The sequence below is a fragment of the Petaurus breviceps genome, unplaced genomic scaffold, assembly GCF_028583685.1.
Source record: "Petaurus breviceps papuanus isolate PSGF00001 unplaced genomic scaffold, PetGlider_PUasm1.0 221, whole genome shotgun sequence".
Lineage (NCBI taxonomy): Eukaryota > Metazoa > Chordata > Mammalia > Diprotodontia > Petauridae > Petaurus > Petaurus breviceps.
This window is the reverse complement of record NW_027185877.1, coordinates 10715927-10736364: the sequence shown is the minus strand read 5'-3', so window position 1 is coordinate 10736364 and position 20438 is coordinate 10715927. Positions and strand designations below refer to the sequence as shown.

The window sequence follows — 20438 nt, the reverse complement described above, 5'->3', positions numbered from 1 at the left end:
AAGACTCGGGCTTATGAAGGAAGAGGTTATAAGTTATATAGATGCATATGAAAATATATGTATATCTGGGTATGATTATAGATTTCTAAGTGTGCATAAGAGTATATGTATACACACATATATCTCTTTATGTGTATATGCTTATATATGGGTATGTATGTACATATAGATGTATATATGTATATGTAGCTACACACACACACCTGTGCTTAACTGTAGCCTTTTTGGGAGGGGAGAGAGGAAGTAGAAAAAAAAAGGACAAAGTAAAAAGTGCACACAGAAGAGAAAAGAAAACTTAGAAGAAAGTTAAGATGGACAGCTCTGAATAAAATGCACAGTATTTATAACAAAGGCTTTCTTGAAATGGAAAGTTATTGCTATATATTCTGAATCCTTTCTCATATTCTGCTATGTACATGACAATGCTTTTTAAAAATTTTGTATTTAAGTTTTAATATTTAAGTTTATATTTCTTTTCTTATTGTATATTTAAATTTAAGAATCCACTGAACTGCTAAGCAATTATTAGTTTCCTGGTACTCATTATAATTTTGGATCATTTACTTTTTCACTCAATGCCCCACCTGAAGGCTGTTAACTATATTTCTACATATCTTTATACTTTTGAGGGCAAAAAATCAGATACAGGTTAATATAACATATCTGTCTTTTTAAAAAAAATCATGAGGTCATTGTTATAAAATGAATCTTAATGAAGTAATTTGATGCTAGATTTCTGAATGCTACTCAATAGCTTATAATTTTTGCATCAATTGTCAAATTAGAAATAACATAATGTTGAACATACATGATATTTTAAATAAAAAAACACAGATATTGGGTCTGACTTTTAGAATAATAATTTTAATGAATCTGCTATAATTATTACATAATGTATAATTAACAAAATATTGTAATCTCTTAGGGAAACTAATGGAGAACAGTGCTTAATTACAATCACTGTATTAATTTGAGAATTAAAGTTTTTTAAAGTCAGGAAATATTTTTAATATATAAATGTTTTCAGAGAAACAACATCTCAACATTTGGTCGAATATACAATTGTGCAGTTCCTTTATGATTGCTTGATCCCTAATTAGTCAGTTATTGGGTCTAATAAAATACAGTTGAGATTTGTTATTATGAGACCTTTAAGTTTTAATTAGAAAATTAAAAAGAAAAAAGATATTACAATAGTCCACATAAGATATAATAAGGGTATAAATTAAGGTGGTAGCTGTAGGAATAAAAAGGAGAGGCAGATATTGTGGATGGAGGAAAATAGAACTTGGCAACTGAACAGATATGGGGGAGGGACAGAAAATCAAATATGACTCCAAATTACTAGGCTTGGGTGACTGGGAGGATAATGTGTGGGTTTTTTCATTCTTTGTTCTCAAAGAGGACCATGACATCAGGAAGATGATGCCATAACTTTCAAGCAAATTGGATTTAAGTGAGGGAGGGCTGTACAAAGTCACCAGCCTCACTTTTGTCTGCCAGAGTCATCTGGCTCCATTAGTAAGATATAGATCAGGATAACTGGAGATGGCCCTGGAAGGATAACAATGCCATTAATAGATATGGGAAATTAGAAGGAGATACAAGTTTCAGAGGGGAAGATTACAAATTTAATTTTGGACATGTTGACTTTGAGGCATTGGCATAACATACAGCAAGTAGTTGGTAATAAGAGACTGGAGCTCTAGATAGGGATAAATTTAGTTAGGAGTCAAAGAGATAACTGAAGCCATGAAAGTGGATGAAATCACCAAAGGAAAGAACATGGAGAGTTATTAGAGAGTTACAGACTGAGCCTGAGGAGACATGTGCATCAAGAGGGTGAGACCAAAAAGACAGTCAGAGAAATAGGTGTGGAACCAATATTGAAAAATGGCTCAGAAGTCAAGGAAGGAGAGAGTATGGAGCAGCAAAACAGGTGGTCAACGATGCCAAATGCAAAAGAAAATCAAGGAGTATGAACACTGTGAAGGCATCACGGGATTTGGGATTAGACCTTCCCTAATGCGGTGAATGAATACAAAAGCCAGATTTTGAGGGAATGGGAAGAAAGACAGCAAATGCTACCTTGCATCATTATCTTCTTCTGTTTCCAATTAGACTAGAAGTTTGTATCCCCAACGTCTAACATACTGTGTAACACATGTATCAACTAGAATTAAGGTCGACTAAGGTATGAAGCTCTAAGCACAATCAATTTATTGGTAAGGCTCATAATAAGGCTAAACCAATAAAAGGGGTCTCAGCTCCTCAGCAAGCTAAAAGACCTCAAGTGATGTCAACAGGTCATTTTTTTGTTGCTTTTTGGAGGGGGGAAGGCAGGGGTTAAGTGACTTGCCCAATGTCACATGGCTAGTAAGTGTTAAGTGTCTGAAGCTGGGTTTGAACTCAGGTCCTCCTAACTCCGAGGGCCGGTGCTCTGTTCACTGCACCACCTAGCCACCAACAGATCATTTTTTTTTTTTAAAGCAATCGGGGTTAAGTAACTTGCTCAAGGTTACACGGCCAGTTATTTCTGGGTGTAGTGCTAAGTATCTGAGCCCGGATTTGATCCCCAGGTCATCCCAACACTGGAGCTGGTGCTCTTACTCGCTGAGCCACCTGCCGCCCCTAAGCAATTGGGGTTAAGTAACTTGCTCAAGGTTACATGGCCAGGTGTTTCTGGGTGGGTGCTAAGTGTGGACTCGATCCCCAGGTCATCCCAACACTGGAGCCAGTGCTCTTACTTGCTGTGCTACCTGGCCGCCCCCAACAGATCATTTTTATAAACAAAAGGAGGAGCCTCCAAAAATTAGAAGGCAACATTATAGATGGGAAAAACATGATTGGTTACAAAGTCAGAAACATCAAAGGTATGGAAAACAATGATTGGTTATAAAGTCTGCAGCAACATAGGCAGCAAAAACAATATAACTGTCTGGACATTTGCAGCTAACAACATCCCTCCTTCCATTCTGCTGTCTAGAAAGATTGTCTATTTGCTTGTTAGTGGAATGAAGATGTCAGTATCCCCATGCCAAGACCACCCCTCTCTTTCCAGTCCTCTATTTTTAGACAGGAGACACCGTTTTTCAGAACTAAGGCTCTGCAAGGAAGCTGTGCTTTGAGCTTGGCATAACAACAATCCTTAGCACTCACCCTCTGGTTGCACTCTGCTACAGCGAAATCCTAGAACTGTTTCACACTAGCCTCAGGTGGTTCTTAAGCTTGGACAAGCACCTGCGGGAACCATGTTCTGCTCATGAAGCCCTGATATGAATTAAACTTGCCTCATTGTAGCTACTGCCCCTCACTGCAATCTTATTGTTCATATGTATCAAGGCTAAGACTTGGTGCCTCCTAAAGAAGACCCAGAATGTGTCTAATTTTCCTCCTCCAATGGAATAAAGAAAGCTTTCTGCTTATAAACTCTGTGAGCTCTTTGCTTCTATTTTATTTTTCAAAGTTTGACAGAGATAACAGATTCCTCCTTTCACAGGAAAGCTAAACTTTTGAACCTAAGAGATAACGCATTTCCACTAATTGTGCAAGGGAAGCCAATGGTGTACAGATAACAGGTTTCCTTCAATTAAAAGTGATTTATAAGGAACTGACCTCAAACTTAAGATAGCAAGTTTCTTTTTAATTAAAGAGCTTTAATGGGGAAATGATACTTTGAAATTGTGAATTTCTGACTTGAACTTAAAAGACAAAGGAACGTGACTGTAGGTAGTCATACAAAATATTGGTGGTGATATAGAATAGAATCAATTACACATGGAATCAGAATCAATATGACTTTCTCATATAACAGATGTTTCATGTTTGCTGATGGTAAAGTTGCTCCTGCTAATTAGAAATAGCTATCTATAGTCATATGAAAAAATACTCTAACTATTGATTGGAAAAATGCAAACTAAAACAATTCTGAGGTGCTACCTCATACCTATTAGGTTGGCTAATAGGAAAGAAAAGATAAATGACAAATTTTGGAGGGGATGTGGGAAAAATGAGACCTTAATGCACTGTTGGTGGAATATGAACTGATTCGACCATTCTGCATAACAATTTGGAACTATACACAAAGAGGTATAAACCATGCATACCCTTTCATCTAGCAATACCACTACTAGATCTATATCCCCAAAGAGATCAAAAACTAAAAGGAAAAGGACCTCTATGTACAAAAATATTTATAGCAGCCCTTTGGTGGGGGCAAAGAATTAGAAATTGGAGGGTTGTGAGTAGTGGGATCCACAAAAAGAGTGAAACAAAATTCCAACCTAAGACAACTTGGGAAGTTGGCAAGAAAGGTCTGCTGTATCAGGGTAAGAAGGGAGTGCAGCCCAGCACAAGCTCTACCAGTACAGCCTCGGTCCCAGCAAAACAGGAGCAGGACTTGTGGTGACTGAATCACTGGCAATGAAGTAACCTGTCCAGAAAAATGAGGATAAAACAGAAGCAAGGGTAAAAGGGCCCCACGGAAATGGCCCACCACAAGCGGGTGGGGCAGAACTAAGGGGGCCCCAAAGAACATCTTGAACTTTACCAACCCTGCTGTTGGGCCAGATAAGTGTGACACTCTTTGTATCTGGCCCCTGTTGGAACTTTTCTGTACCCTGTACACTTGGATAAACTTGTGGTTTTTGCCTTTATATACCCTGCCTTGACCTGGGCTCGGGGCAGCTCTCAGAGACTGGCTCCTGAGTCTGACACCGGCCGACTAATAAACGCTCCCTGATTTGGCTTCATTTAGTCTCGGTCTCTGTTTAATCTCGGTGTCCATTTCACTTGGAGGTCCCACCGAAATCAGCCTTTGGGCCCCCCCCCCCACTCCCCCTCCACCCCCCTGCCAGGTGAAAGCTGGGTCATTGGGACTCTGGAGGGCCACCTTGCTGGTGTGCAGACCGAACCCTTTGCCCACACACCCGGCATCTGTTTAGACCAAGTCTTGTTTCGATTTCGCCCTGAGTGACTCGCTGGGAGCTGTGAGGGTGGCCACTGGTATCCTTTTAACTGGCCTCTCACTCCTGTCGAGCCATTCTCGGCCCAAAAACGATATTCTAAAACTTCATCAGAGCGATCTGATCTGGTGAGTACTCCTCTGGTATGAGAGCACAGGGCTGGATGCAGCTTAACCTGTCCTCACTGCCCTGCCCCAAGACACCAGGTGTGCCTGCCTGTTTCTGGTCTGGTAAGTTCCTCATGAAATGCTTCCTGGGGAACTTTGCACTTGCCTCCTTGTTGCATTCGTTGCTTTTAGTGTTGTTCTGTTCTACTTTCTATCTGTCAATTGTTTCCTGCCACCCTCCCTTAACCATTTTTCATTGCAGAGACTCCTAAGACCTGGAACCATGGGCCAGTCCCAGTCCGGTACCCTAACGCCATTGCAGGAGGTGTTGGGGGATTTCCAAACCTTTAAGCACCTCGCTGGGAGCTATGGGTTCCGAGTCTCAAAGACTGTGTTGACTAGGTTGTGTCAAATTGACTGGCCAGCTTTTGGGACAGGATGGCCCCTGGAGGGGAGTTTGGATCGTGTTGTAGCTGGGAGGGTTTGTAAGAATCTCCTTCAGATCCCCTCGCTACTCTGAGTCCGCTCACCCTCACAGCTTTCAGTGGGACACTGCTACTGTGGCTTTTCTTTTGCCCTGTCGGGACTGGGGTGGGGACCAGGAGGGCAGCTTCCCAAAATTCCTAGGGGACAGCTGCTGACAAGACATTCCTCAGCCCCAGGGATCTTAAGTCATGTGTGGACCGGTTCTTCACAAGTCCAGGCAGCGACCTTTGTCTGTCTGTGTGGGCCCTTTTATGTAAGTGTGGATGGAAACAAGTGTGACTGAGTGTGAATGAATAAGGTTTAAACCGCAGCTGGACTGCTGGACATTTCTTTTGAATGCTGTTATCTCTTTCCTTCCTCCTCCCTTCCCTTGCTGCTGAATGCAGGCTAGAGAGAGAGAGAAAGAGAGGCAAATATTGTCTTGTTTAGGTTATATGATGGTAAATGCAAGTCAAAGAGTGAGGAGAAGGCAACAAGAAAGGGAGGGCATCTTCTCCCCTCAGATCAAAGAGGCAGGCAGACAAACATTTAACTATTTCCTGCCTTATCTAAAAGAGGAAAGCTCTGTGTATCAGAACACAACTGAAAGGCAAATGAATACATTCTAGTCATTTTTGAAGTGTCACTCCTGATTCAATGCTAAAGATATATAGTATTTGGCACTGGGGCAAATTAGGAAAATACATAGATCTGTAAAAGAGACACCTCAGGGGTGAAGCTTTGAGCTCTCCAGCACAGAAGGGGACACAAAGGTCCCACTCACTCGACTGGTAGATTCAAAGCTCTCACCTTCAAAGAAGTTCTAAAGAGTGGACACATAAGTGAAATTTATGGGAGTAAAAGTTAGAACAGTTAAAAACATTTGAGCAGATTTTGTTAAAGCCTCTCTCACCAGATCAGATAAGGAATGAGTGCTAAAGAGTAGTAGGGAATTTGAGTTACCCTCCCCACTTGAAAAAAAAAAAAAGGGAAATGAGGGGGGGAGGCAAAGCAGCTATATCAAGGGACCCTACTGGCAACAGCCCTGGGTACCCTGAAGCCCCCACCTCTAAAAATGCAGATGAACCCCCTCCTTTCAAACCCCTGGGTCCACAACCAGGCTCTGCAATTGTGGGGAGAGGAGAAAAGCCTCTGCACTTGGTAAGCCTGATTTTCTATCAATAATTTTGGTATGTGATGAATTGGAAATGCAATTAATGTCATAATGTCATTGTTTTACTATGGTATCTCTAAATTGTACAATCTAAACTGTAAAATCCTCTTACACTGTAAAAATTGAATAACAAAAAGCAGTTTTCAATCTGAATTTTGTTGAAAATAAAAGATGGAGAAAACGTTGTGTAAAACCAGCTATGTTCTGCTAACCCTATGTTAAAATGCTTATTTCATATGAATTGGATTTTTTTTTTCTGTTATAATATCCAATGATTTAAAGCTGTTACATTTGGGATACAAACAGGTAGTAATAATACTGCTGATATTTACTGTGATAGCTGATTGTTCATTTAACTTTTTGGCTATTTTGGAAATATACAGTGATTTAAAGTTGTAGTTTTCACATTAGTAATGATGAAATGAATGATTCCCTGCACAGTGAATTGGAAAGGCATTTTTGTAGAATTCTATTTGAGAAAATGAGAAACCTCAAGAAAAAAAAAAATATACATATATAGGGATACAGTTTTCAAGCTTGTTGTAATGGGAATGTAAATTTAAAGATCTTCCCTGCCCCTAGGCTAAAGTGCACCTGGAGCCTGGGGTAGGAGGCTTGTTTTTCAGTAGATACTTTTTGATTGGCTAGTGGGTCAATAAGGTTGTTACATTCTCTGAGCCAGGAGAAGGCTATATAAGCCCTGATGTGTAGCTTTGTTTTGGGGCTCACTTTGAGAAGTGTTCTGTGATTTGATCTGGATTCTGGGAAGCCATTGTCCAGAGCCCCCCAGGGCTTTGAAAAACCCAGATGTTGATTTGGTATGGATGTAATGGCTGGACAGTTTGGAAAGCTGTCTACCTGATCTGTTTCTGTCTTGATAATTCTGCCTGTATACTTTGAAGTTCAGGGTGCTGACCTTTTTCCCCTGAACGAGGTAAACAATATATGTTTGACTGATTAAAGTAAGCTCGTTAACCCATTTTGAGTTGCTTTCCTTTAACAAAGCAGATCTAAGAACCTGTGTTGGCAGCAACCCTGAGGACACTTGGGGTGCTTGCCACTACACTTGTTTCATCTAAGAATGTAATTATGTTAATTTGAAGGTTTATGGATCACCACAAATCACCATCTATGTGAGATTCCAGAATGTAATTAATTTCTAGTGATAAGTTGATTGGTTGTGTAGCATCAAGAAGATTTTACTTCTGTGTAACTTTCAGTTTCAGTTAAGATTGTTTGAAATTATAAGACTGTTAACTATAAGACTGTTATTTGGGCTACTGTTTTAATGCTAAAACCTAAAACTGTGAAAACTTTATTTTGCCTAGTTCTGCTCATTCAGAACAGTCCCCTTGCTACTGTATGATGTTGTAAAACTGCCTGGGAAAGCGAGCTTGTTTTAATTACAAAGCTCCTAAATAATAAGCTTGACTTACTGAGAAGCAGCAAAGTCTATGTACAAAAGGAAAAAAAAAAAGGATCTCTAACAATTGGCCTTGCCAGGACAAGCTCAGAAAATTGTGAAGGGAAAGATATTAAAGGGAATCCCTTATGTATGTGAGTCCTGGTAAATCTTTGTGGTATACTGCAACTTAATGAGAGTAAATTGATGTTAAGAAGGTTTGGAGACAAATGGGGATTTCCAAGCCCCTCCTGTCTCTCAATAGTGGTATGGATATCTTTGTATCAGATGGTTTAAGTATGTTAAGAAGGATGTGAGGAAGTATTTAGGAAGACAGAAAGATTTGTAACTAGATTTTATAATTAATAGCTCAATCATAGTTGAGAAGAAAAGGAAATAAGAATACAAATGCAATATTGAATCATTATCCTATGGACTGAGATTGGGATTATAAAGTTACTGTAGAAAAGTTATATCTGTGTATATGTCATAGGGATCCCAGTGTATTTCAAAGTGTAATTGGGCATTAATGCCATTGACTGAATTAATTGTTGGGATTAAATCAGAGACACTTTAGTTGAGAGAACGGAAATTTTAGTGTGAGATCAGATTAAGCATAGTTACAGAAAGATGGGGAATCTTGGGAAGTAGATACAAATCTATTAGAGCAATAATTTATAAACCTGATGGGAGATTTGATTTTATGAACAAGAATAAATATAGAAATGAATACAAGCTATTTGAGGCTCACTTTAGAGATGTTCCTTAATCAATGTGAGATTATAATCATATCTTAAACGGATTGTTGGAGCTTGTTATTTAAGATTTGATGGGATTGTTAACTGACTATTCCTCTGAGTCTAACTCCAGGTATGGATATTAAGAAAGGCTATCTAAGCTATCTGAACCACTGATCCATGATGCCAGACCCTATGAGGTATAGATATGGAAGGCCTGTGAAGTATGGGTATGGAAGGTCGGGAGAATGACTGTTGCGTATGAGCTGAGGTAGGATTCTCCTGACTCAACCCTCCCAGTGACACCTGGCAGACTCTGAGCAGGGCTCAATGCAGATTACAGCCTGGTATACATTTTACCTGGAACTGACATTCTGAAGTTGGGGAAAATGGTTTCCTCATTACAGTTTTGTCCCTATTCTTGGTGGCAAGTTTCAATAATCAAAAGTTTTGAAGATACAACAAATCCATTAAATACTTGATTCTGGAACATCTTAAGTTACTGTAAGATAAAGCTATTAGGCTTAGGATTTAGCATAGGTATTCCTGTATAAGTCAGGGTCCTTTATTTCTTTGTAATAATGTGAGGACAAGTAGGTCAAGGATTTGTGGGAATATTATTCTGTTATTTAGTTAGTATCATACTTGTCTCATATTTCGCTAATATTAAAAGAAGAATAGTTTCTGGACTACTTAGTAAATATTTTAATTGTTGTAACTGTTAGTATAAGGTGAATCCTTTAGTGAAATCCCATCCTCCTGGTGGAGGAATTAATAATGGATTAATGCAGAAACATAAGGAACTAGTTTTAATGTATGGTCATGACAATTGACCAGGACTCCAATTTTAATTTTGTATGAATGATAAGGGTTCAGGACGGGTAATTTAAATTTGTTCTAAGGTTCCTTCTGTAGGGAAGTGAATGAAAGAAGGCAGAAGACAAAGAGCCTGGAATGGATGGATGGAAAACAACCAGAGGACTTGCATCAGATGGTGTAACCCCTGCCAGACAACAGTGTGAAAAGAGACTTTTGGACTTTGGAAGGGACAATTGTTTGTTATTGTTTTCTTTTGAATCCCTGTATCTGCACTCATGAAGGGGACTGCCCCCTTGTATGATGTTTGTAAAAACAATTTGTAAACTCAATTTGTAACATCAGGAATGATGGGGTGCTTGGGATCTATATTTGTAACATCAGTCTTTAAAACTTTATAATATCAATTTGTAAAACCAGTTTGTAAAATCACACTCCATTCCCCCTTTTGGGGCCCTGATTCAAAAAGTGACTACCTATGGGGTCCCATTTTTACCTTTGATCTCTGAGACTTTTTAGGTTATGGATGGAACATGCAAAGGGTCATAAATGACCCTGTTTGGGGAGGGGGTGGTGCCTGCCCTTTTACTTCTAGCTCAGCAGTTGGGGCTGTAGAAAGCAAATGGTTTTATGCAAGCCTGACAGGTCTCCCCATCTTGGTCCCCCTCCTTGTAGGCCTGGGCATAGCTGGATCAGAGGCCGTTGGAGATGACGCCAACTTCCAAGCCTTAAGTGCACAGGTTAATATGGACCTCCGCTCCCTCCAGGGTCTGGTTTCCCATCTTGAAATCTCCCTCGAGTCCCTAGCTGAGGCAGTCCTGCAAAAATCGAAGGGGCCTAGACCTTCTGTTCCTAAAACGGGGGGCCTGTGTATGGCACTAGGTGAGACTTGTTGTTTCTATGCTAACCGATCTGAGGTGATACGCGAGTCCCTCGCCTCCCTCCGCAAGAGGCTCGATGAGTGGGACCAGGCCCAGAGAGCCACTTCCTCATGGTACCAGCCTATGTTTGAATGGTCCCCTTGGCTCACGACCCTTGTCTCAGCCATAGCTGGACCAGTGCTGTTATTACTTGTGGCCCTCACTATAGGCCCCTGTTTACTCGATAGGCTGATGAGCTTTGTTCAATCCTGCCTAGAGGCAACCAAACTTTTTTGAGTTTCCTATAATCCCCTCACTACGAAGGAAGAATCCTCCATGTGACCAAAAACAGGGGGAAATGAAGTAACCTGTCCAGAAAAATGAGGATAAAACAGAAGCAAGGGTAAAAGGGCCCCAAGGAAATGGCCCACCACAAGTGGGTGGGGCAGAACTAAGGAGGCCCCAAAGAACATCTTGAACTTTACCAACCGTTGCACCAGATAAGTGTGACATTTTGTATATGACCCCTGTTGCAACTTTTCTGTACCCTGTACAATTGGATAAGCTTGTGGTTTTTGCGTTTATATACCCTGCCTTGTTCTGGGCTCAGGGCAGCTCTCAGAGACTGGCTCCTCAGTCTGCCGCCGGCCAGCTAATAAACGCTCTCTGATTTGGCTTCATTTAGTCTCAGTCTCAGTTTAGTTTCGGCGTCCATTTCAGCAACAGTGGTGATTTTCAGACGATTCAGCCCACAGACACCAAAGAAAACTTAGGTCTGTCACACCTGGGTGAGAGTAGAGCACACAGGAGCCCAGGCCACACAAGCACAGTCCCCAGCCACAGCAAACCAGGAGCAGGCTTTCAGAGTGACTGAATCAGTAGCAGCAGTGGCTGCTTCTGGAGTTCTCAGTCCACCCACAGTAAGGAGTTAAAACAACTGGTCAGAAGGACTTAACAGGAGTCTTTTTGCAAGCACAGAGGCAGGACTCTGTTGCTTTACCCATACTCAGACCCAGGTCACAGTCCTGAGTAGAAATCCCGGGGCAAAGAGAAGCACTAGCTTAACAGAGCTTGTGACCACAGTTCCAGGGCAGAAAAGAATGCTTGTGGTCACTCACAGACAAGAACACAGACCACAAGAGTAGTAAACACACCTCTCCTTAGATCATACCACCTTGGAAGAAATGAAAACTTATAGGTCCCCAGAAGTATCTCTGAAAACATCTAGACAAAAACCCCTAAAACTTGGGACAGTACACCCTCCACCCTGGAAGCAGAGCCCTACTTTAACAAAGAGTTAAAAGGTAAGTGATAGGCTGGGAAAATGAGTAAACAATAGAAAAAAATTATGACCACAGAAAGTTACTATGGTGACAAGGAAAATCAAAACACACACTCAGAAGAAAACAAAGCCAAAGCTCCTATATCCAAACCTCCAAGAACAAAAATGAATTCATCTCAAATCATAGAAGAACTCAGAAAGTATTTTGAAAATCAAATAAGAGTGGTAGCAGAAAAATTGGGAAGAAAAATGAGAGTGATGCAAGAAAATCATGAAAAATAAGTCAACGGCTTGGTAAAGGAGCCACAAAAAATACTGAAGAAAATACTTTAAGGAGTTTTGTTCACTAGGTCAAATGGTAAAAGAGGTCCAAAAAGCCAATGAGAAGAAGAATGCCTTAAAAAGCAGAACTGGTTAAATAGATTGGTTATAAATAGAACTGGTTAAAAATTAGAATGTAGAAAATGGAAGCTAATCTTCATGAGAAATTAGGAAACAATAAAAACAAAACAAAAAGAATGAAAAAATAGAATAAATATCTCACTGAAAAAATAACTAACCTGGAAAATAGATCCAAGAGAGATAACTTTAAAATTATTGGACTTCCTGAAAGCCAAGTTCAAAAACAGAGCCTAGACATCATCTTTCAAGAAATTATCAAGGAAAACTTCCCTGATAGTCTAGAACCAGAGGGTAAAGCAGAAATCAAAAGAATCCAATGACCACCTCCTGAAGGAGATGCCAAAATGAAAACTGCCAGGAATATTTAGCCAAATTCCAGAGTTCCCAGATCAAGGAGAGAATATTGCAAGTACCTAGAAAAAACAAGTCAAGTATTGTGGAGCCACAGTCAGGATAACATAAGATTTAGCAGCTTCTACATTCAAAGATCAGAAGGCTTGAAATATGATATTCCAGAGGGCGAAGGAACTAGAATTACAACCAAGAATCACCTACCCAGCAAAACTGAGTACACTTCTTCAGGGGGAAAAATATATACATTTGATGAGACAGAGGACTTTCAAGCATTCTTGCTGAAATGATCAGAGCTGAATAGAAAATCTGACATTCAGACACAAAACTCAATAGAAGAATGAAAAGGTAAACAGGAAAGAGAAATTATAAGGGAGTTAATACAGTTTAACTCTTTATATTTCTACATGGAAAGATGATATTTGTAACTCGTCAGACCTTCCTCATTATTAGGGTAGCTAGAGGGAGTATATATAGACAGAGAGCATACGTATAACTTGAATATGAAGGTATGACATCTAAAAAATAAAAATTAAGTGATGAGAGAGAATAATATATTGGGAGAAAGAGAAAAAGAAGAGGCAAAATTGGGTAAATTATCTCACATAAAAGAGGCAAGAAAAAGCTTTTACAGAGGAAGGAGGTGAGGGGAGTGAGTGAACCTTACTCTTATCAGAATTGCCTCAAAAAATGAATAACATACACACTCAGTTTGAGTATAGAAATCTATCTTAACCTATAGGAAGCTGGGAGGGGAAAGGAATAAAAAGTGGGGAGGGAATGGTGGTAGAGAGGAGGGTGAAGTGGGGGAGAGGGGAGTCAGAAGCAAAACACATTTGAGGAGGTACAGGGTGAAAAGAGAGAGAGAATAGAATAAATCAGGGGTAGGAATATGATGGAAAGAAATATAGTTAGTAATAGTAACTGTGAAAAAGTTTTTGAAACAAGTTTCTCTGATAAAGGCCTCATCTCTCAAACATATAGAGAATGAGTCAAATTTATAAAAATAAAAGCCATTCCCCAATTGCTAAATGACCAAAAGTTATGATCAGTTTTCAGATGAAGTAATCAAGTAGCTTTCAATAGCCATATGAAAAAATACTCTAATTCACTATTGATAGGAGAAATGCAAATTAAAACAATTCTGAGGTACTATATCATACCTATTAGATTGGCTAATAGGAAAGAAAAGATAAATGACAAATGTTGGAGGGGATGTGGGAAAAATGAAACATTAATGCACTGTTGGTGGAGTATGAACTATTTAACCATTCTGTAGGGCAATGTGAAACTGTGTGCAAAGGGCTATAAAACCATGCATTCCCTTTGACCTAGTAATACCACTCCTAGGTCTATATCCCAAAAGAGATAAAAAACTAAAAGGAAAAGGACCTCTATGTACAAAAATATTTATAGCAGCCCTTTGGTGGGGGCAAAGAATTAGAAATTGAAGGGTTGCCCATCAATTTGGGAATGGCTGAACAAGTAGTGGTATGTGATTGTGTTGGTATACTATTGTACTACAAGAAATGGTGAGCAGGATGCTCTAAGAAAAACCTGGAAAGACTTGCATGAGTTGATGCAAAGTATAACATACTATGTACAAAGTAATAGCAATATTGTAAGATGATAAGCTGTGAATGACTTAGCAATTCTCAGCAATGCAGCAATTCAAGACAACTCTAAAGGACTTACACTGAAAAATGCTATCCATCCCCACAGAAAGAACTGATGGTGTCCGAATAGAGACTGAAGCATACTTTTTTTACTTCCTTTATTTTTCCTGAGTTTTTTTTGTCCATGTTTTCTTTCACAACATGACTATTATAGATATGTTTTCCATAACCACATGTATCACCTATATGGAATTATTTGCCTTCTCAATGGGGGGTGGAGTGGGGAGGGAAGATGGAAGAGAATCTGGAACTCAAAAGTTTTAAAAACGAATGTTAAAAATTGTTTTCACGTGTAATTGGGGGAAAATTAAATATTAAATAAAGACTAGACTTACAGACCTTTCTAGGTACTATTCCAGTTACTATTACATTTTACAGACTATGCTCTGTATTTTATTATGGAGTAAACCTCACTTGAATTATAGGTTTATTGATCCTTTTCCCTTAGGTTTCTCAAAAGTGCTATCTAGATGGTAGGTGCTGTTGGCTTGAATCAACTTAATTTTAATATATAAGTTATATATCATGCAGTCAACTAATAATGCCTGTGATCCCAGATACCCAAACAACAACTCCTGTCGAATGACTAAATAGTCCATTTTTACAAAAATGTTCTGTCTCATGAATTGCCTGGCTCTGGATTTTTTGTATCACCCTAAGACCAGACCTAATAAAACTACAAATAGTCTCTATAGTTGTTTTTGCTCTATTATCCTAATTGTAGAAAATTAAGATGCAATTAAGATGACTCTAGGGGCTGCAAGGTGGTGCAATGAATAGAGCACTGGCCCTGGAGTCAGGAGGACCTGAGTTCAAATCCGGCTTCATACATTTAACACACACACACACACATGCACGCACGCATACACACACACACAAAAGTAGCCATGTGACCTTAGGCAGGTCACTTAACCCCAATTGCCCTACCTTCTTCCTCCCAAAAACAAAAAAGATGACTAAGTTTTTCTTGGTCTTTTGTGTGGATCTGACTCTTCATTTCTATATAGTCACAGAAGCACTTTCTCTCTACTGACCTTCAGGGTTATATCTACAATTGCCTATTAGATATATCAAACTTGATATTCTGTAGGCATCTTAAAATCATTGTGTCCAAAACTGAACTCATTATCTTTCCCTCAGAACCCTCCCCACTTTTGAATTTTCCTATTACTGCTGATGGCACTCACCCAGACTTCCTACTGTCATGATTGAAATCTGTAAGAGGAACTGAGTTAAAGAGTTCCAAGCATAATCAGGCTAGCAATTTTGCCAATAAAGTGGGTCCAAGACCACCTTAGTTAGTACAAGGACATCACTGTGAGCTTATAGGAGTATTTTTGTAATCATAAATGAGGACCATCAGAAAGGGGGAAAAACAGTAAATGAAGAACACTGATCACAAATTGAGCAAAATGATATTAACATGGACATTTACGCTTTCTGATTTAGGGTATTGCAACAGTTTCTACTATTGTCACCATGGAAATCTATCTTGTGTAAGTATCCATGACAAAATTAGGAAACTAACATCTGTAAATATGGAACTTTAACAGGTTAACAACACTCAAATTGTGGGCATTACTATAATAGATAGAGTTGTGATTGTGTGGTTTGTCTTTTGTTCTCAAAGAGGACCATAACATCAGGAAGATGATACACACGACTTGCAACTGAATTGGATTTATAGTTCATTGATTTTGTTCTGTAACTGTCTAAGTCATGGATGGTTCTTTGTTTCTAAACTTAGTTCAGAATTCAGCTGGCCTTTAGTGAGTTAAGTTTAGAAATCCAGTTCTCTTGTCAATCACTGTTCTATTCTTGTGTCAAGGATGTCTGGTTTGTTATCCAAAGAAATGTTTCACTATTTCTAATCTTGCAGGTGGACTCAATGAACATTTCTTAGTCACTGGAGAGAAGGAGGGGATTTGTTCTGTGAAGTTTGGAATCAGTCAAAGGGCTGCACTAGTCTAACAGGTGCTTAATAAATATTAATGACTGACACTTATTTGTTCCAAATAATCCAAAGCCAACAATTAGGGCTTTGATAGGACACTGACCTACACAGATTACCCATGATACTAAATGGTGATGATAGTGAGACTTCAATATTATAAAATTTAACTGTCAAAATAAAGGCACTGTTGCCTTGAATCAGCTTAATTTTAATATATATGTTATATATCATACAGTCAACCAATAATGCCTGTGATCCCAGATGCCCGTTTTTGTTTTTAATTTTCTAACACTATATTCAGTCACAAGAATCTAAATTCTTCCTGGGTAGAAGGACAAAACAAAGTTAATCCAGAGACTCTATATGACAGAAGTGAAATAACTATAGCCAGAATAGTGAAGTTCTATCCATGACTAATCTCCAAGGTCATATAAGATAGATGAACTACACTGGTAACTGATCTACCAAAGTTTTCAAACATCATTTATTCCTATTTCACAGGACACAAATGAATGAAGGATGAACTGGAGTAGTAAAAGACTTGTGGGATACAGACTAATACTATATGTTAACTTGACAAAAATTATAAAACTTGAAAAATGGAGACTTATCAATCCTGAAGGTCAACATAAGGAAGCATTCATACAGTAGCAAACTAACCTGTTATCAGAGGGCACTCATGAAAAAGTAAAATGTGTATCTGAGGGCAGCAAGTAAGAACAGCTTCCACAGCACCATCAGTCAGATTTACACAATGTCCCATGTGAATCTCCTATATGGAACAAAAACATTAAGAGCAATGACAAAATTAGTAAAATGAAGTAGGATCCAATATGGTAATTTGGGGGGGGGGGGAAACTCCTTAATAAAAGCTAAGGTATAGTAGTATTTTTTGGTTTTCTTTTTTTATTTAATAAAAGTTAAGACTATAAGTAAACATAAATATAGTATAGTTACTTGAGATAATTCTTCCTATGTGTGTACATATAGACTAGTGAACTTAATCCCAATGAAATATGCAGTCAGCAATAAGTATTTACATCCATTATTGACTTCATTCAAAAAAGTTTTTAAAACCACACAAATTTACAATCTAATTATATACTCTTTCATTACCAGTAATCCATACATAAATAGGTATTGGTCACAAAGAAGATAATATACTCATGTATATATAACCTTTTTAAATGAAAAAAGCAGACAAAATGATTAAGATATATTCAGTTATTGATAACTAGAAGTGCCATAAAGGGAATAGTTGTACATCTTCAGCACCATAAAAATTAAACTAACAAAGAATTATTTTATTGAACTAAAAAAACAACAACAACCATGAAATTCATCCCAAGGAGCAAAAAGAATCTCAATGGAAAAATGTGGGAAAGAAGGGAACCTAGCAGTACTATATTTCAAACCATATTTGTTGTTATTCAGTTGTTTCAGTCATGTTTGACTCTTCATGACCCTATGTGGGGTCTTCTTGAAGTGGTTTGCCATTTCCTTCTTCATTTAATTTTACAGATAAGGAAACTGAGGCAAACAAGGTCACACAACTAGGAAGTGTCTCTGAGGTTGGATTTAAATTCACGTCTTTCTGATTCCAGGACCGACACTTTATACACTGTGCCACCTAGCTGTCCCTCAAAACTATATTACATCATCAGATTAGCAAAAATGACAAAGAATGAAAATAACCATTATTTGGGGTGATGTAGGAAAACAGAAATACTAATGTACTGTTAGTGGAGCTATGATTTGGTGCAGTCATTGTGGAGAGCGATCTGGAAAATGTATCAAAAAATTCAATAAACTGTACATAACCTTTGACCCAGTGATACCACTGGCAGTCTTATACACCAAAGAGAGTAAGGAGGAAAAGGACCCATATGTACAAATATATTTAGAGCAACTCTTTTTGTAGTGACAAAAAACTGGAAACGGGTATTCATAGACTAGAAAATGGCTAAACAAATTATGGTAGACGAATATAATGGAAATATTTTATACCCTAAGGCATGTCAAAAGGAAGAGTTTCAGAGAATTGAGGGAAGTCAAATGACCTGAACTGATGCAGAGTGAAATGAACAGAAAGAGGAGAACAACTTCTTCAAAAACAAGATTACGGAGAAAAGCTTTGAAAGGCTTAAGACCTCTGATTAACACAATGATCAACAAGAATTGCAAAGGATTGAGGAGAAAGCATGATACCCTGCTACTGGCAAAGAAGTGACTTGACTTGAGATACAAAATAAGAAATATATGTTCAGATACAATCAATGTGGGAATTTGTTTTGCTTGATTATGCTTATTTCATATAATTTTTTCTTTTTTTTTCCAATGTCAGTAGAGGGTAGAAAGGCAATGGTGGATAGAAATAGGGGAAGGAAGGAAGGAAAGAAGGAAGGAAGGAAGGAAAGAAGAAAGGAAGAAAGGAAGGAAGGAAGGAAGGAAGGAAGGAAGGAAGGAAGGAAGGAAGGGAAGGAAGGAAGGGAAGGAAGAAAAGGAAGGAAGGAAGGAAGGAAGGAAGGAAGGAAGGAAGGAAGGAAGGAAGGAAGGAAGGAAGGAAGGAAGGAAGGAAGGAGGGAGGGAGGAGGTACAGAGGAGGAAAGGACGGAAGGAGGAAAAAAGGAAGGAAGGAAGGAAGGCAGATAGGAATGAAGGAAAAGAAGAGGGTTGACTAAAGAGTTTTTTTAATGCATAGAAAAGAACAAAGGAATAGAAGAAGGAATCAAAAAAGATAGTTTTGAAAATTGATTGCTGAATTTATATATTTTTAAAACCAAGCTGCACATGACAGGGATAAGCAGTTTTATGGACAATCCTCTTTTTCCATTTTATTACGGATATAAAAGCACTCATTTTATCTGATATTAAATTTTTTTTGCTAACTTTATCCTTTTTTGTCTTCATTTTAGTATTTTGTCCCCAGTTACATGTAAAAACAATTTTTACCTTTTATTTTTAAAACTTTGAGTTCCAAATTCTCTTCCTTCCTCCCTCCCCACCTCCCCTCATTGAGAAGTCAAGCAGTTCCATATAGGTTAGACATGTGCAGTCATGCAAAACCTGTCCATAATAGTCATGTTATGAAAGAAAATAGATGAGAAAAAAGAAACTAAAAAAATAAAGTAAAAAAAAAGTATGTTTCAATTTGTATGCAGACAACATCAGTACTCTCTGTGGGGAAGGAGAACATTTTTCATCATAAGTCCTTCAGAGTTGTCTTGGATTGCTGCATTGCTAAGAAAAGCTAAGTTATTCACAGCTGGTCATTGTCCAATATTGCTGTTACTTTGTACACAATACATTTCACTTTACATCAGCCCACCCAAGTCTTTTCAGGTTTTTCTGAGAACATCCTGCTCATCACTTCTTATACTACAACAGTATTCTGACACAATCACATACCACAACTTGTTCAATCATTCCCCAATTGATAGGCAGCCCCTCAATTTCTAATTCTTTACCCCCAGAAAAGGGCCGACATAAATATTTTTGTACATATAGGTCCTTTTCCTTTTAGTGTTTAATCTCTTTTGGGATACAGACCTAGGGGTGGTATTACTAGGTCAAAGGGTATGCATGGATGGTTTGGGAATCAGTTCATACTACACTAACAATGCATTGATGTCTCATTTTTCCCACATCCCCTCCAACAATTGTCATTTACCTTTTCTGTCCTATTAACCAATCTAATAGGTAAGATATAGTATCTCAGAGTTGTTTTAATTTGTATTTCTCCAATCAACAGTGAGGTAGAGTATTTTTCCCTATGGTTATAGATAGCTTTGATTACATCATCTGAAAACTGATCATAACTTTTGTCATTTATAATTTTGTCAATTGGGGAATGGGTCTTATTTTTATAGATTTGACTCAGTTCTCTGTGTTTGAGAAATGAGGCTTTTATTAGAGAAACTTGTTAAAAAAATTTTTTCAGTTACTATTGCTATTTCCTTCCATCCTATTTCCACTCCCCATTGATTCTATTCTCTCTCCTTTCACCCTGTTCCTTCTCAAAAATGTTTTGCTTCTGACTCCCCCCTCCCCCAATTCACCCTACCTTCTATCACATGCCCCCTTTTCCTTATCTCCTTCCCCTCCTACTTTCCTATAGGGTAAGATAGATTTCTATACCCAATTGAGTATGTTACTCCCTCTTCAAGCAAATTCTGATTAAGAGTAAAATTCATTCACTCCCCATCACCTTCCCTCTCTTCCCCTCCATTGTAAAAGGTTTTTCTTTGC

General features: G+C 38.4%; 1 protein-coding gene across 3 annotated transcripts in view; it reads right to left on the bottom strand.

Annotated features, from left to right (window-relative positions):
* AMN1 (antagonist of mitotic exit network 1 homolog) overlaps positions 1 to 20438 on the bottom strand; it is an 84470-nt gene that overhangs the window by 15056 nt on the left and 48976 nt on the right. For all 3 annotated transcript variants that reach the window (XM_069094858.1, XM_069094857.1, XM_069094859.1), the window contains one exon: positions 16851 to 16962. In XM_069094858.1, coding sequence (XP_068950959.1) covers positions 16851 to 16962 — 112 coding nt within the window. The remainder of the gene's footprint in view (positions 1 to 16850; positions 16963 to 20438) is intronic.